Consider the following 16815-nt stretch of genomic DNA (forward strand, 5'->3'; position numbering starts at 1 on the left):
CCCGAGATTACCGGGTATGGCTAGCATTATTGTAGAAGTCTGTCCTTGATGGTCTTTGTACTTACTATAGCCATCTGGGCTCTCCCCTACTGCCCAGGTGCTCAGGTAAAAAAATTTCTTGTTATCTCTTGATAACAGATTCAGGATGGATATCAACCTAACACATTATTTATTTATCTAAGTTCATCTAAGGAGCTAAACTCCAACTGTTGGGAGAACAGTGATGTACATAGTTAGTAAGAAATGAGTTCTTCAGGAAGCTTAAGGTGTCTTTTTCTGGATAAAGCAAGGGAGACTCGGGTTCAATCCCTGCGTCAGGAAGATTCCCTGGAGAAGGGAATGGCTATGCACTCCAGTAGTCTTGCTTGGAGAATTCCATGGACAGAGGAGCCTAGCGGGCTACAGGTCATGGGGTCGCAAAGAGTCAGACATGTCGAGCAACTAACACTTTCACTTTTATGCTTGATGGAAGATAAGACTTAAATTTCTAAAAGTTTTAATTGGCCTGTGGTAGTATAGATTAAATTCTTTGATCTTCTGGTACATACCGATTACACTGCTTAACAGAATAACTAAAACCTCTGAGGCCCTAAAAGTCAAATAAGTTCCAGAAACTGGAGAAAGAGAGCAAGAACACTTCCTAGTGTTGAAACTGAGGCTGGCATATATGCTAGTGTCTTCAGTATGGGAGAGAGGTTGGGCTAGAGGACCCCTAGATGTGATCATAGCTCACAGAACTATAAGCTGCTGGAGGCTAACAGCGTTCAGCTGAAATTAACACCAGTTTCAGCCATTTGCTTCTATTACTCTGAAGCATCAGTAAGTTTGCTATTCTTCTCCAGCCAGGGGAGTCAGGGAAAGCTCTTGGGAATAACGCCTCAGAGAGGAAAAGATCCCTGCATCAGGCTGCATAGCTAATTCCCTGGTTGGGCAGCCCTGTTGTCTGCCTAACATTGTTCAACTCTACAGCCTTCAAGAAAGGAACCAACCATGACTCCGGCCCCAGGGTCCTTTCTGTGGGCTTTGATGCCATCTCAACAAGATGGGTGTTGTGGGTGCACAGCTTGTTCTCTGAGCATGTGCCTGTGTTCTTGTTGGAGCCATGGGTATCTGAGTACATGAGTGTTGCATGCATGAATCTGAATGTGTGTGCATGACTGTATGTAATGATGTATAAATAAGTGGGTACTCAGGTGCCGAGGAACATGGATGAAGTTGCAACAGTATAAATGCACAATACATACAGGACATATGCAGGAGAATGAACCAGCAGCACAGCGCCACACACATCAGTTTTGCCCATGGAAGAAGGAAAGGGCGAGCCCACGGCTAGGCACTACTGCCCCCGACCCCTCACATGCCTTTGATCATGCTGACGTCATTGGCCCCGTCCCCGATGGCCAGTGTCACCGCCTTCTTGTACTTCTTCACCAGTTCTACCACCTGGGCTTTCTGGAGGGGTGTCATCCGGCAGCAGATCACCCCCTTGCACATGCACGCCGTCCGCACCAGTTCCAACTCCAGGTTTCCTTCTAGAGCATGGGCCTGCAGCACCAGGACACATCTACATTCCAGGCTGCCCCAAAAGCTCTTGGGACAGAACCTTCCTTGGCCCTCTCTTTCCCCTCCGTTCTCCCCTCTCAGGCAGAGCTGCTCCCAAGATGCTCCATTCCCAGTGAAGCCAAGCCCCCAGGTCAGTTCTAGGTATCCTGACCCAGCTTCCAGTAGGAAACCATGAGAGTCTCTCACTACGTCAAATTGGTTGACTGGGTTAAAAGGCCCAGAGACCTTTTGAAGGACCTGGTTGTGCTCACTTCCGTCCTTCCTCAAGTAATGGGCAACATCAGCAGTGAAGAATTTGGAGAAGGAAGGAATAAGCCCTTGGCTTCTCTTTCCTCATTACTCCTGCCTAGAGAAGGCTGGGGGAAAGATGTCTGACAGGGAGGGGGACTAGGGTAACTCAAGGAATAGCAAAAGGATCTTGAAATTTCCCTGAAGTGGGTTGGACCTAAGAAAAGATTTCCTTGGAAGAAGAGAACAGAGTTGTAGATCTGTGTTGCCCACCAGACTGTAGCCATTGATGATTAAGCCATAGCTGCCATTGGGCACCTCCTCAGGTATTTTGAAGGGTGGTTGGGGCTTTGTGGTGAGGTAACTGTTTACGGGGTCTGATTCCAGTAGAGAGTCGGGTTTCATCTTTTCCCTTGCTGACCTGTAAGCCAAGAGTGATGATTAATGTCTGACCGGAAGCCCTAGAGCTTAGGAAGGAAAAGGTGTCCCAAAGTGAAAATGGGCCAGATGGATGCAGAGCCTCTGCAGAGTACCTTCCAGGGCCTCAGACGCAACCACCTCCTGAGACCCACCCCCGCCTTGCGTGTGATCTACACATGACACTTCTCCACTTCTGCACACTCCTTGAGCTCTAATGCCTCTTCACAAAATTCTCTCAGATATTTTAGGACTTTTGTTTTGCCCTCCCCCACTTCTTCTCTGTCCCTTCTGGTAATGTGGGAGCCATACTGGGGGAAGAGATGGGTGGGAAATCTTGGTTCCAGTGACAGGCTGTGGCAGTTCTTCCCTCATACCTGAGTTCTCCTCCAACAGTCTCATCATTGTTGCCTTCCACGATAAATATCTCATCCATCTCATCCTCGAATATGTTACAGGCATAGGCAATGTTCACAGCGGTCTCTGCAGGGCAAGGAGGAACACAGGTCGCATTTGGCTGGGACAGGGTCTTTACAGTGCACAGGCATAAGGTGCAGACCCCATGTGTCCACAGCTGCCATGGATGCATTTGAATGTGTTTTTCATGAGTCAGTAGAGACTATCTTCAAACATCCACAGGACAGACTTGTAAGTTATTGATCAATAACTAGGATCATTCTGGCTTAGCTTCCTCTAGGAAGCTTTCCTTATTACGTAAAGCAATTCCAGTCTGTACTCACTTCTCCAGGCAATCTGGATATACTTCCTTGATCAGTACTGTGCCCGTTTCTATGCTAGATTTTATGGGGGACTGAGATATATTTAGGCTGTAGCATTGGTCAGGCAAGGAGCTCCCCTTACCTTGCTTATCTCCAGTTAAAACCCAAATTTTAATTTTGGCTTTGTTCAGGGTGAGGATCGTCTCAGGTACTCCATCCTGCAGCTTGTCTTCTATGGCTGTGGCCCCTAACAGCTTGGAACAGAGATATCAGTGAGAGAGGAAAAGGAAGAGACTCATGGCATTTTGTTGTTGATCAGTCGCTCAGTCATATCTGACTCTTTGTGACCCCATGGACTGCAGCATGCCAGGCTTCCCTGTCCCTCACTATCTCCCACAGTTTGCTCAACTCATATCCATTGAGTCGATGCCATCCAACCATCATCCTCTGTCACCCTCTTCTCCTCCTGCCTTTAATCTTTCCCAGCATTTAGTGGTATCCAACAACTTGACTGGCACCTTAGTATCCTCTTTAGTAAGCTGGCTCTGTCCTGGCACAAGGGCCTCAATGGCATAAAACTCACGGCCTTCTGCCCTTCAACAGATACACTTCTTCAATTACACACTGACATCAAATTTAGAAACAGAATATAAGGAATCAAAGAGGGAAAAGACTGACTAAGTCGTACATGAAGCTTTGTGCCACTTCTAAACCCTCTGTTTCTCAGCACACTTTTCCTTCTCTCTTGCTTTCAGAGCACGTTTCCTGGCTTTGGTCTCCAAAAGTGGTATGTCTCAGACAAGGGACTCCCAAATCCAACTCGTTTTTCAGCTCTAAAAGAGTTTGGATGAACTTCATTTGTTTGCATCTACTGAGGGCTTCTGAGGTTTTCAAGGCCTTTCCCACACTAGATCAAAAGCATGTTGGTCCACACCATGCCTTCTTCTCAATGATATCCTACTGATCACAGGGATGGGCACCAACACTGAGTCTGAGGAACTGACAGATGGACAAACGACTGACTGATTGCTGCTGGGCCTCTAAAAGGACAGACTAGAAACACTAACCACAGAGCTAACCATGGAAGGAGATTTGTGACCTTTGGCACCTCTAAATTTTCCCATTTAGTATCAGCAATTTCTCTTATTTTTACTAAAATAATTTTATTTATTTATTTTTGGCTGTGCTGGGTCTTCATTGCTGTCTGGGCTTTTTTCTAGTTGTGGTGTGCAGGCTTCTCACTGTGGTAGCTTCTCTTGTTGAGGAGTATGGCCTCTAGGGCAGGCGGGCTTCAGTAGCTGTAACACATAGGCTCAATAATTGTGGCTCCCAGGCTCTAGAGCACAGGCTCAGTAGTTGTGGCACAGGAGCTTAGTTGCTCCATGGAGTGCGGGATCTTCCCAGATCAGGGATTGAACCCATGTCTCCTGCATTGGCGGGTGAATTCTTAACCACTAGACCACAGCAATTTCTCTTTTTATAGCAGAGCCTATATCAATCTGGTCAAAAATGTTGGGGTCATCCTTAACTTCTTTTATCATATTCTATAATCCACCAGCAAATTCTGTTGGCTCTACTGTTTAAAAATGTACATAATTTGATCATTTCTCACCACTTCCGCTACTTCTATCTGATCCAAGCCATTATCATTTCTCTCTGGTACTACTGCAGTTACTTTCTACTTGGTCTCCCTGTGTCTGCACTTGCTCCTTTACAGCATAATCCCCACATGGCAGTCAGACTAATCATTGTAAAAGCTATCACATGCCTCCTCTGGTTGAGCTCTTCAGTGGTTTTTCATGTCTCACTATAAGTCTTTATACCAGCCTGTCAAGACCTGCTACTGCTTCTCTGTTTCATGTCCTTTTATTCTCTCCTTGCTTACACTGTATCAGTCACATCAGCTGCCTTGCTCTTCAACTAACAAATTAGGTCTGCTCCTGTTTCATGGTCCTCGCTTTTACTATTCCTTCTTTCTGGAAAACTGACTCCCCAGAGATCTGCTTGGCTTGCACCTTCTTCAGATCTCTGCTCAGATGTCTTTTTCATAGTGAGGACCAAGTGCCTTATTTAAAATAGCAGTTATGCTCTCTCTTCTATAACACACACACACACATGCAATGTGCTAATACTCCCAACCCTTCTTCCTGGCTTTATTTTCTTCCACAGAACTGTCACACCTAACATACTATGTATATATATTACTTTTTGGTCTGTTTTGTCTACTACTACATGCTCAGGGCTTAAAACAGTACCTGGCAAAGCACTTAATAAAATATTGTTGAATGAAAGAGTGAATACTATTGTCTTGATTATTCCATCAATTAATTCCATCATTTATTTTCATTTCTCCCTGCCTTCCTTCATCAAGTATTCAGTGGGCATCGTAAATAGCAAATACTTTTTGTACATCATTCAGACCTTGATTTCTTCCAGATTACTTAGCTTCTGTGGACATCTTTGGGATAAGAAACACTGCCAGAAAGACGAAATTTACAACCAATGCATTTTTCATTATTTATGGATTTCAAAGATGCACAATATCCTGAGTCAGCTTGGATTCTATATCCAGAGACAGCCTAAACCTATGACTTGCTGGAAGCCATTCTCAGAGTCCTTGTTCAGTCTCCCAACTGCTCCCCTGCCCCTAATCTGTCCCTGATTTTCGCACACTAACCATCAGGTCTCTTTCAATCTCCTCGTAGACAATTGATATTTTATTTTCCCGATCCTCCAAAGACAAGCAGGCTTCACTGTGCTTCTTGCTCCAGTCCTGGAAGAATGCACTGTCCAGTTCTCGGTAGGCCACCATGAGGGTGCGAAGGCCATCACTGGCAAAATCCTGGAAGACATGTGTGCACTGAGTGGACTTGGGCTGAGTTAGGGCTGAGTCAGGAATGACAGACTAGCCCCACAGGCTCCCTCTGCCCACGAGAGAGGGTTTATTGCCTAGTATCACAGGGCTACTACCTAACCAGAAAACACCTGTTTTCTCAGTCAGATGTCCTAAAGATAAGGCCAGTATAGCTGTGTATAAAGTCTGAGAATACTTCCGAGAGACAGAAGATTCTAACTTCTACCTATGGTTAGGCAGTTTGCTGTGACCGTGATAAAGAATGAAGCCTTCAGACTTCTTCTAAAATTGGGATAGTAATTCACCCTCCACACAGAAGATAATGATGTTTATAATATGAGAAAGAAGGGAGTGATAAAGCAAAAAGGAATTTTTATAAAAAATAAGGGTGTTACTGTTTTTTTTTTTTTTACAAGCATACATTCATTTATTTTCATTTCTCCCTGCCTTCCTTCATCAAGTATTCGTGGGCATCTTAAACAGCAAATTTGTGTGTTTGTCTACAGCTGGTTGGTTTCCCAGGTGGCTCAGTGGTAAAAAATCCACCTGCCCAAACAGGAGACGCGAGTTCATCCCCTGGTTTGGGAAGATGCCCTGGAGAAGGAAATGGCAACCCACTCCCATTCTTGCCTGGGAAATCCCATGGACCTCTGAGGAGCCTGGTAGGCTACAGTCCATGGGGTTGCAAAGAGTCAGACATGACTTAGCAACTAAACCATCACCACCACCTACAGCTGGTTGGCTCAGCTGATTTAGTCACAGCCAAGAGTGCTAATGAGGTCACTGCTGAAATGCTCTCTGGGTAAGTTAGTACCTTTTGCTCTTTGGCCACCAATGTATCCTGCTGCTGCTGCTAAGTCACGTCAGTCGTGTCCGACTCTGTGCGATCCCATAAGACGGCTGCCCACCAGGCTCCTCCGTCCCTGGGATTCTCCAGGCAAGAACACTGGAATGGGTTGCCATTGCCTTCTCCAATGCATGAAAGTGAAAAGTGAAAGTGAAGTCACTCAGTCGTGTCCCACTCTTTGCAACCCCGTGGACTGTAGCCTACCAGGCACCTCCTTCTATGGAATCTTCCAGGCAAGAGTACTGGAGTGGGTTGCCATTGCCTTTTCCTAATGTATCCTAACTAACCACAACTAATTATCTTGCAGAAGTATACTCTTGGTTACAAGGAAAGCAGGGTGACAGTGTGGGTAGTTTAGGACACAATCCATATCTAACTGAAAATGGGTTAGAAGCAGACTTTGTGTATTGAGAACTGCAAATGAATAACAATTCTACACAATCACTGGTAATAATGAGCTTTAAACTAATTCACTGTGGCATCACAAGACCAAAGAGAAACAGAATTTATCACCTTGATATTTTGTTATTAGTTCTCTGTATAACTCCTGAGTACTTCAGGTTAGCTGTCAGGTAAAAATAACATTCAGGAATATCTGTAGAGAATCCTATCTCTTTTTAAAAAATTAATTAACTTATTTGGCTGTGCCTAGTCTTAGTTGCAGCATGTGAGATCTAGTTCCCTGACCTGGTCCCCTGCACTGAGACTGCAGAGTCTTAACCACTGGACCACCAGGGAAGTCCAAGAATCCTCTCTCTTAAATCTCTTTACTGTTGACAGGTGAAGCTATAAAAAAGAAGGCTGAGAGATGCTCTCAAGAGACTTCTTACAAAGGAAAAATCTTCATACTGGTTTCCCTAATGGTTGTACCAGTTTATATTCCCACCAACAGTGTATGAAGGTTACCTTTTCTCCACATCCTCACCAACCCTTGTTATTTCTTGTCTTCTTGATGATTTAAAATAGAATTACCATATGATCCAGATCCAGCTATTCCAATTCCGGGTATTTATATTTATCCAAATACAATGAAATCACTAATTCAGAAAGATACATGCACCCTTATGTTCACTGCAGCAATATTTACAACAGTCAAGACATGGAAACAGCCTAAGTGTCCACTGATGAATGGAACACTTCACACTCATAAAAAGTAGAAATCTTGCTATCTGTGACAAATGGATGGACCTTCACAGTATTATGTTGTTTGAAATAAATCAGATAAAGAAAGACCAGACACCATATGATTTCACTCATATGTGGAATCTAAAAAACAAACAAATGAACAAACAAAACAAAAACAAACTCATAGATAAAGAGAACAGATTGGGGGTTACTAGAGGGGAAAGACGGAGAAGGCAATGGCACCCCACTCCAGTACTTTTGCCTGGAAAATCCCATGGACGGAGTAGCCTGATAGGCTGTAGTACATGAGGTCGCTAAAAGTCAGACACAACTGAGAGATTTCCCTTTCACTTTTCACTTTCCTGCATTGGAGAAGGAAATGGCAACCCACTCCAGTGTTCTTGCCTGGAGAATCCCAGGGACGGGGGAGCCTGGTGGGCTGCCGTCTATGGGGTCGCACAGAGTCGGACACGACTGAAGCGACTTAGCAGCAGCAGCAGCAGAGGGGAAAGGGGTTGGGGGGTGAAAGGGGGTCAACTGATGGGGATGGGTGATAACAAGACAAAGTGGTGATCACTTTGAAGTATATGCAAGTATCAAATTATAATGGCGTACACCTAAAACTTATTTAATATTACATACCAATTTTACCTCAATAATATACATACATATATGCACATATATATTCAGGAATTAAAATATACATCAGCCATTTAAAAAAAGGAAGAGATATGGCAGAAATTGATCTTGCATGGCGTACTGATATGAGGACTTGGCAAGCTTAACAATACATTGACAGATTCTTAATCCATTCAACAAATACTTTAGCAGACTGTCCTTAACATTATTTCCTACATATCTCTTACTTGTATGTTTTTCTTTTCCCTTGTGGGGGGCAAATTGGGGTCCTGGGGTGCTGACTGCTGCTTGTTTTTGTGTGATCTGTTTGCTGGATTCCTGTCTTAGAGGGCTTGGAGCTGTGCTTCTGCATGAATGGGTTTCTGGAACTTGACTCTTACAGAATATTCTCAGTGGTTAATAGACTAATGTAGTCAGGCTCCACTATGGGTGTCTGTTAAGGTTGGTTGCAGGTCAAAAGATCTGAAATGGTTTTATGATTCCCCTTTGAATCTAGTCTGTGGAAACGCTGAGAAGATACCCAAATTCATGTGTTCTGGACGGTTAAAAGATAAGGGAGGTTTTCAGAGTAGCCTATAACACACACACACACACACACACACACACACAGCCTATAACACACACACACACACACTGAAGAAACAAAACTGTGACCTCAGGAAACCAGTTTGAGAGTTGTCCTATGAGGGACACATCAGTGGTTTTTTAAAAAAACTGGAGATACAACGCTATGTACCATAAAAATCACCCTATTAAAGTACACAATTAAGTGTAATATATAGGTATACAATTAAGTACACAATTATGTATAATATAATGTATATGTATATATATGTATACACCTGCAATGTGGGAGACCTGGGTTCGATCCCTGAGTAGGGAAAATCCCCTGGAGAAGAGAACGGCTACCTACTCCAGTATTCTGGCCTGGAGAATTCCATGGACTGTATAGTCCATGGGGTTACAAAGAATCGAACACAACTCAGCAACTTTCACTTTCTATGTATCTATATGTCTATATACTGATAAAGTTGTGCAACCATCACTACTATCTTAATCCCAAACATTTTCATCATCTCTGAGATGATGAAACCCCATTACCTATTAGCAGTCATTCCCATTCCCTTTTCCTAGAGCCCCTGGTAACCACTAATCTACTTTCTCTTCTGCAGATTTGCCTGTTCTGTACATTTCATATAAATGAAATCATACAATACTGGCCCTTTGTGCCTGGCTTCTTTCACTTAGCATAATGTCTTCAAGGTTTATCATGCTACACATTTTAGCATGTATTAAGTATGTCATTCCCTTCTGTGACTGGCTAGCATTCACTGTACAGATTTATCACATTTTATTTACTCATTCATCCACTGATGGGGATCTGGGTGGTTTCTGTATGAATAATGCTGATATAAGCATTAGTGTACACATTTTTGTGTGAATGTAAGTTTTCATTTCCCTTGGGAATATACCTAGGCGTGGAACTGCTGGGTCATATGACAACTCTGTGCTTAACTTTTTCAGGAACTGCCATTGCCAGACTGTTTTCCAAAATGGCTGTACCATTTTACATTCTCGTCAGCAATGTGTGCAGGGTACAATTTTTCTATATCCTTGGCAGTACTCATTATTGTCTGATCATCTGTTTGATTTTAGTTACTTTAGTGATGTGAAGTAGCATCTTGTGATTTGATTTGCTTTCCCCTGATGGCTATGACATTGAACATCTTTTCATGTGCCTATTGACCATTTGTTCTCTGATTTCCGACTATGTGTTAATGTAGGGCCACGCCAAAATGTCCTAATAAAATAGCATTTCCTCCAAACTATTTCTTCCTTAAAATACTTCTCTGATCTGCCTTTTCCCCCATCACATCCCCTGTCCCATCTCTCCAACCCTTGATATATCCAGGTTTAGGGGTAGAAACCTCAGAGAGCATGAATATGGTTTTCCTTTCTAATGTTAGCATACTGGAGCCATTCTCTCTGTTACATCTCAAATCCCAAAAGGTGGAAGTGGAGTGCGGCAGGTAGGCACCCGTGGGGATTCTAACCCTATAAATAACAGAGGATGGTGTCACACAGTCACCTAAACAGTCCAGGCCTGGTGATTTCTGCTCCATACCTAAAAGCAGTCTGTTCCTGTCATGACTGGGCCAGGAATCACAGAGTGAACTGTCCTGATTGTAGTAAATGTTCCTACAACATATTCTCATCATGCCCCATGGGATCCTGGCCCATTCAACTGCTCACTGCAGAAGCTGGCAACATGGTCAACAAGAATCCCACAGAAGGATGTAGTTTTTACTCTTCTATCAATTAGAGAGACACAGATACCAATCTACCTCATACTGAAACACACTGACATGGGGACACGTACGCGGATACACATCCAGATACACAGAGCCACCTGCTGCTCTCCTGCCCCGCAACCTGAACACTTACATCTAAATGGTCCATGGTTATGTCTTTGAGGGATCTACAGGACGGGTGAAGGAGCTCACAGATGATCGTGTCTGCACCCTTGCAGAACAGCAGTATGCGATTTTCAGGTGTCCTCACTGAAAATAAGCAAAGTAAGCAAAGTAACCACATGGGTCCGTTGTCACAAGAACATGTCGAAGCCATTGAGGGATGGCTGAAGGCTGTTCCCATGAGGTTTGTTTCTGATACCACGTCAGGCTAAGCACTCAATGAGTGGTCACACAGGGTGAATGATGAGGGCTGGTGAGATGTGAGAGATCTTTTGGAACCAGTTTTTCCATGGGTTCAACATCACCTATGGAAGACTGATACAGAATCACATTTAGCTTCTCAAGTCCAAGTTCCAGACCAAGGCCCATACCTAGTGAAGACCAGGGAATAAAAATGACCTTCCTCTTCAGTCTGAGGCCCAAACTAAGAGCAAGATAGTATGAATTTCCCCCATAATGCCTGCCCCCATTTCTCATTCCAAGTTTAGGCTTTAAGAGTTTATTCTCCATTCTTATCTTGGCTTTGAAAGTTCTGACAAGTCACTATCCAGGATCACTAAATAAGGGGCTTAGCATGTGGTTGTTAAGCTTATATATGTGTATAGAAGGAAATATAAAGAATTATGAGAGAGAAAGTGGGAATGGCTGTGTCCGTATTTGTGGCAAGAGTGCCTTGGAAATGGCATGTGGGTGAGAGAAAATATTTGTGTGCAGACAGAAGAGAAAAATGAATGTATGAATGTATATGAAATACAAAGAAGGGGAGAGGACTGACAAGGAGCGGCACCCACCAATAACTGACATCCTCTTGCGCACATTGCTGAAGTCCAAGATAGCCAGCAGTTGGTAGATTCTCGCTTTCCCCATTTCGACTACCATGATTGTCTCAGACGTGCGGGAACGGAACACAAAGCCAAAGTTCCTGGCAGCAGTGACCAGGGCACCTTCATCTGGGGACTGAGCCTGGTAAACCAGCTCACCTGGCAGGAGAGAAGAGGGCAGCCAGAGCCCATAGAGATGTGCGGATGAAGTCCACCCAGAAGTTAGACTGTCGTCCAAGTGGCTGACATAAAGATGGAGCCCAGGAGGGGCATCTTTCTTCAAAATTTCCTCATAGGTCTGGCCCTAAAAGGCCAGGTTGCACAGAACAGGTCAGTTTCTTTTTTCTTTCTAATATTTTCACCTCATTTCACAGACCTGAGTTAGTATTACAGAGGTACACAGTACATGTACACAAACAAAACATAGCTAGCTGCTTTCCAACTTTAGAGGGTAAAGGTGGCTCAGGAGGTTGTTAAAAATGAAGGTTCCTGGGTCCGAGCCAAACTACAGAATCCAGAATCACAAAACCTGGGAGGATAGCCCAGGAAATTGAATTTTAACAAATCTCCTGAGTGAGTCTCATGCAGATAGGTCTACGTAAAGGCTCCTGCATAAGACTGGCTGCACTTTGATGAACACTGCTACAGGGTAACAAGATTGATGGTTTAGTAAACAATTAAAATATATATATTAATGCGTACTATTGCCTTTGAAACGCTCATCCTGGGAAGCTAAATGACTTACTCTGTTGAATCAATCTTTCAACCTGTTATTACTCAAGACATTTCTGGAACTCTTCTTTTAGGATACCCCCATAACCTGAGCTATATTTTGGATTATTTCTCTTTTGAAGGCCAATTTAATTTTGAAAAGCAATTAGGCACCACAAGAATATTATACTTGGGAATGATGTAGATGAAGCAGTATAATTTTAGGTCAGACATACCATGTGTCCATGGGATAGTAAGACTATTTTCTTGTGTGTTTCCTACCTTGTCACTCAAGGAAGTAAACAAAGGTAAGTCCAAATATGCTTCAAGTCATAGCGATTAACTGGAATGTCAGACCTGGAGAGGCCTTGGTGGGGTGGGAGCTTATGGGACCAGATGACACGAGATTTGGGTTCTTATCCCATTTTTGCCTTTCTTAGCTATAGGACTTTAGTCAAGTCACTTAATTTCTTTTAGCTTCAGCTTACTTCACTATAAAACAAGGATCATTCTTCTTATTCTGCAGAGGGCTGTCATGAAGACTGTGGGAGGTAAAATAAATGAAAGCAACTTGTAAAATTATAAAGTGATGTAAAAATATAAGGTAAAAGATGTGATTTATTGGCTGCCTAAATTCTTGTTTGTTAAGGAAAAAAGTCTTTTTAATTTAAAATCAGTAATTTCTCATTATTTCTAAAAAAGATTTCAATAAATTCATGGATGACATTGTTGTCTTTGGTGACTGAAGAAATTAGGGTATACGGGGATACCTTTAAATTGTGAAGCAACAAGAGGATGACAACTCATCCTTTAGGAAGTCTTGTCAGAGGTAGTGGGGTTGATCTTGGCAATAAATTAGACAAACTCTGTGACAGAACATTAGAGAATCTCAAGTTCCCTAGATAGCACCAAGTTTGACCCCTATCCAATGACTGAATCTTCTTTAAGATCAAGAGGTTGTTTTCTACTTGAATATATCCAGGGACTAGGAGCTCACTACTTACCTTGATTATCCATCCCATTGCTGGACAACTCTCCCTATTAAAAAGTTCTTTCTTAGATTAAGCCATTAAAACGATATCAACCCCCACCCCCAAATCAGCCTAGACTCGACATGTTCTCAATGAGGCCTCATGATTACTCACCTTCTACTTTCTCTTCTGATATCACGGTATGACACAATGAGAGTGACAGGAAAAACAAATGTACCCAGCGATCTCCCCTTTTCACCGCTTCGACCAAAGTCTTGTCATAAAATGAAAACTTAGGATCGGCCAGTTTGTTGTAGGAGAAGTCAACCTTTTCTCTTTTCTGGAACACATAAGCCAGAATGAACTTCTCAACAGCAGCTTGATACTTTATAGAAGGTCAACTGATTTAGGGGCAATTTCTGGAATGTGATGAGAACTCTCAGGAGGATGGGAAAAGAAAAGCAAGATAAGTGAGAGAGATCCTATGCTGGTTTCTGAGGCCTTTGTACTCTGACCTGGACCATCCATTCACTCAGAAAAGATCCATCACACAGGAGAGAAGCTGAGCACTTCCTGGCAGACCCTTCTTGCCCCCTTTCAACTCCAGCTGTCCTAAATGATCAATGGGCATCTTCAGGCTCTATTCTTCCAAGTCCCAAATCCATGACAAATCAAACCTGAGGATACAAGAGGGTAACTGTTCCCTATGAGTAAATGGTTAAGTCCTGTTTCTAGCTGTCCTCTACCTGATTTGGGGAGCTGGGGAGGGAAGGAGTAAGGTACAATGATATCCTTGTGTTGCACTATTCCTATTTTAGCCCACAAGAGGGCTAGAGAGGAATATTACAAGATAGGGCCAAGGATGTATTGCAAGGAGGCTTCAGTATAGACTTCTTATTCACAGACTTAATTTTGAACCATTTTATTTGACCCATCAGCACCCCTGATTCCTTCCTGCCTCTAGTCCTCAAGGTTATTGATCTTGCCTCAATCTTTAGACCTAATATTCACTACCATTTTCCTGGCTATGGGCTTGGCTCCTTTAAATGTTGACTGTCATTCATTTCAGGTAGGCTGCTGGTAGCCACCTTGGGTAAACATTCTTTTCTGGCTCAGTTTGGTCCCAAGAATCTCTTATGCCTACCCTGGAGTGCAGTGTTGTTAACAGACTTCACCAGGCCATACCAGAACTCTCAAGGATATATAACCAGTTTTTCGTAGTTGTGGTGCTATTACACCAGAACTGGGCTGGGCTCCAATGTGTCAACTACAGACACAATTGTCCTGCTTGGTGCTAAGTTGGGGAAACAGTAGTCTGCAGTGGGCTATACTGGCTCTTTTCTATGTCCCATCTAGAGAGTTTTTTGTCATGACAGTGAGAGAGTATGGTCAGATCCAGAGCCAAGTTCTAGACCTGGCCAACCACAGAATTGCGAGTTCTGAAAAGTTTGTGGGTTCAGTAATTTAAGATAACTCATTATATAGTATCCTCTGAGGCTTTTCTAGAACTGGGCTCTTGTACTAGTACATTCTTTGAGACTAGAAGCTGGTGAGTGATGAGAGAGAAGTTGGAGAGGTAGATATGAGGCAGATCCTGCATTATCATATTATATCATATTATAGGGAACCACAGCAATTTTCTGCCAAGAGTCATATGATCAGATAGTCCTCTGGTAGCACCATGAAGAATATATTGGAAGTAGCAAGACAGGAGGCTGGGAGACCAGTTAGTAGGCCACTCAGTAATTCACAAGAGAAGTCATGAAGTAGTGACAAAATAAATATTAAATTCAGGGCATGGTTTGAAAATGTTTTTGACAAACTGACCTGGGGATACCTGAAGGGCATACAGGTAGTAACAAAAGCAGGTTTGTATAGTTTTGAAGCTCAGGTAAGAGATCTGAGCTAGTTTCTAATCTCCTGTTCCAAACAAGTAATGTTTGAGAACACTGGACCTAGCTGGGTATGGGACTGGGGCAGGGCTGGTTTGGAGCCGCAGTACAGCATGATCTGAGAGGTATTATTCATGAATTACTCCGAAATTGGAAGTCAAACATCCAGCTGAATAAGACTGAATGGCAAATCCAAGTCCCAGACAAAAGGATGGAAACTGGGGATATCAGATAAGAGGAAATGGACTTAGAATGGAGGGTAGATGATGCAGTAATGAATTGAGGAAGCTCTTTGAGATGCTGTGACACAGCTATAGATAGTTTTTATAGGATATCTTTAGCCTTGGTCATGAAAGGGGAGGGAGATAAAAGGGGTTCCTGGATATGTGGATTTGGAGTTCATTAGTAAGTAGGCAGTAAGGTCAGTAAAAACATGATACTATAAAGATGGGAAAAGAGGTGCAATAACAGAGCCCTGGGGGAGAAGGGAGTGAGATGTGGTAGAAGGCCTGAGGGTGGTGAATTTGGGAATAGCTAATAAAAAGAATTAAGAATTAAACTGACCATAAATAAATTAAAAAATTATCCAAGAGGCACTGGAAACCCAAAATAAGTTGGAGTCTCTGAATTTGTAAAGGTTTTGTGATCTCCAAAAAGTACTTGGCATTCTGAGATTAGAAACAGAGAAGGGTAGATGGCTTGATTAATTCAAGATTGAGATTTATTGGGAGATCAAAGAGAGGAAAAAAAGGGAGGTGTTGAAGATGCTCATGATCTTGGGTACAGATCGGAGGAAAGGAAGTAAAGTCACAAGGGATTGACATACTGGAGAAAAAGGAGAACAGAGAGTTCGTAAATCTTCCTAGGATAAGAAAGCAGGTATACTAGGAGTCAAGTACGAAGAAAACTGGAGGAATAAGGTTTGTGACCAGAGATCATGACAAGGGAGTTTACAATTTCATAATACAATTCTGGATGGTGACATGATGACCCAGAAATGGACGATAAAGATTTTTTTTGAGTCCAAGAAGTAATCTGAAAGATAAATTCTTTCAGACACCTGAAAGCATCTATGGTGCTAGATCACCCATAAAGAAACCAATATCACCAAGATGACAGCAGGGATTGGGAAGAGAGGGAAAACATGAAAAAGTTTCAAAGTCCTCAGGATGAAGTGGAGAAGCCAGGAGATGTGTAAATGTCAACGAAAGGAAGAGAAAGGAGAATAGCTAGAAGGCATCAAAACACACTGCATCACAGGAAGAAAGATTATATGAGGGAAAAAAGTAACAGTTTAAAAGTGGCACAGGAAAGAATGTCCCTGGTGGTCCAGTGGGTAAGAATCCACTTTCTAATTCAGGGGACCCAGGTTTGAGGCCTGGCTGGGGAACTAAGATATGCTGCCAGGCAACAGCCTGTATGTTGCAACTAGAGAAGCCTGTACACCACAACTACTGAGCCCACACATTTAGAGCCTATGCACTGCAAGAAAATAAGTTCATGCACTACAATGAAGACCCAGTGCAGCCAAAAGAAAGAAAAGTGGCACAGGAT

The 16815-nt window shown here is 42.9% G+C and overlaps 1 protein-coding gene across 1 annotated transcript in view; it reads right to left on the minus strand.

Annotated features, from left to right (window-relative positions):
- LOC102279750 (phospholipid-transporting ATPase FetA-like) overlaps positions 1-16815 on the minus strand; it is a 74553-nt gene that overhangs the window by 6930 nt on the left and 50808 nt on the right. The window contains exons 14-21 of the mRNA XM_070375688.1: positions 13544-13709; positions 11658-11846; positions 10838-10953; positions 5605-5769; positions 3070-3181; positions 2586-2691; positions 2065-2212; positions 1362-1545 (exon numbers count right to left, since the gene is read on the minus strand). Coding sequence (XP_070231789.1) covers positions 1362-1545; positions 2065-2212; positions 2586-2691; positions 3070-3181; positions 5605-5769; positions 10838-10953; positions 11658-11846; positions 13544-13709 — 1186 coding nt within the window. The remainder of the gene's footprint in view (positions 1-1361; positions 1546-2064; positions 2213-2585; positions 2692-3069; positions 3182-5604; positions 5770-10837; positions 10954-11657; positions 11847-13543; positions 13710-16815) is intronic.

The sequence above is a fragment of the Bos mutus genome, chromosome 8 (genome assembly GCF_027580195.1).
Source record: "Bos mutus isolate GX-2022 chromosome 8, NWIPB_WYAK_1.1, whole genome shotgun sequence".
NCBI lineage: Eukaryota > Metazoa > Chordata > Mammalia > Artiodactyla > Bovidae > Bos > Bos mutus.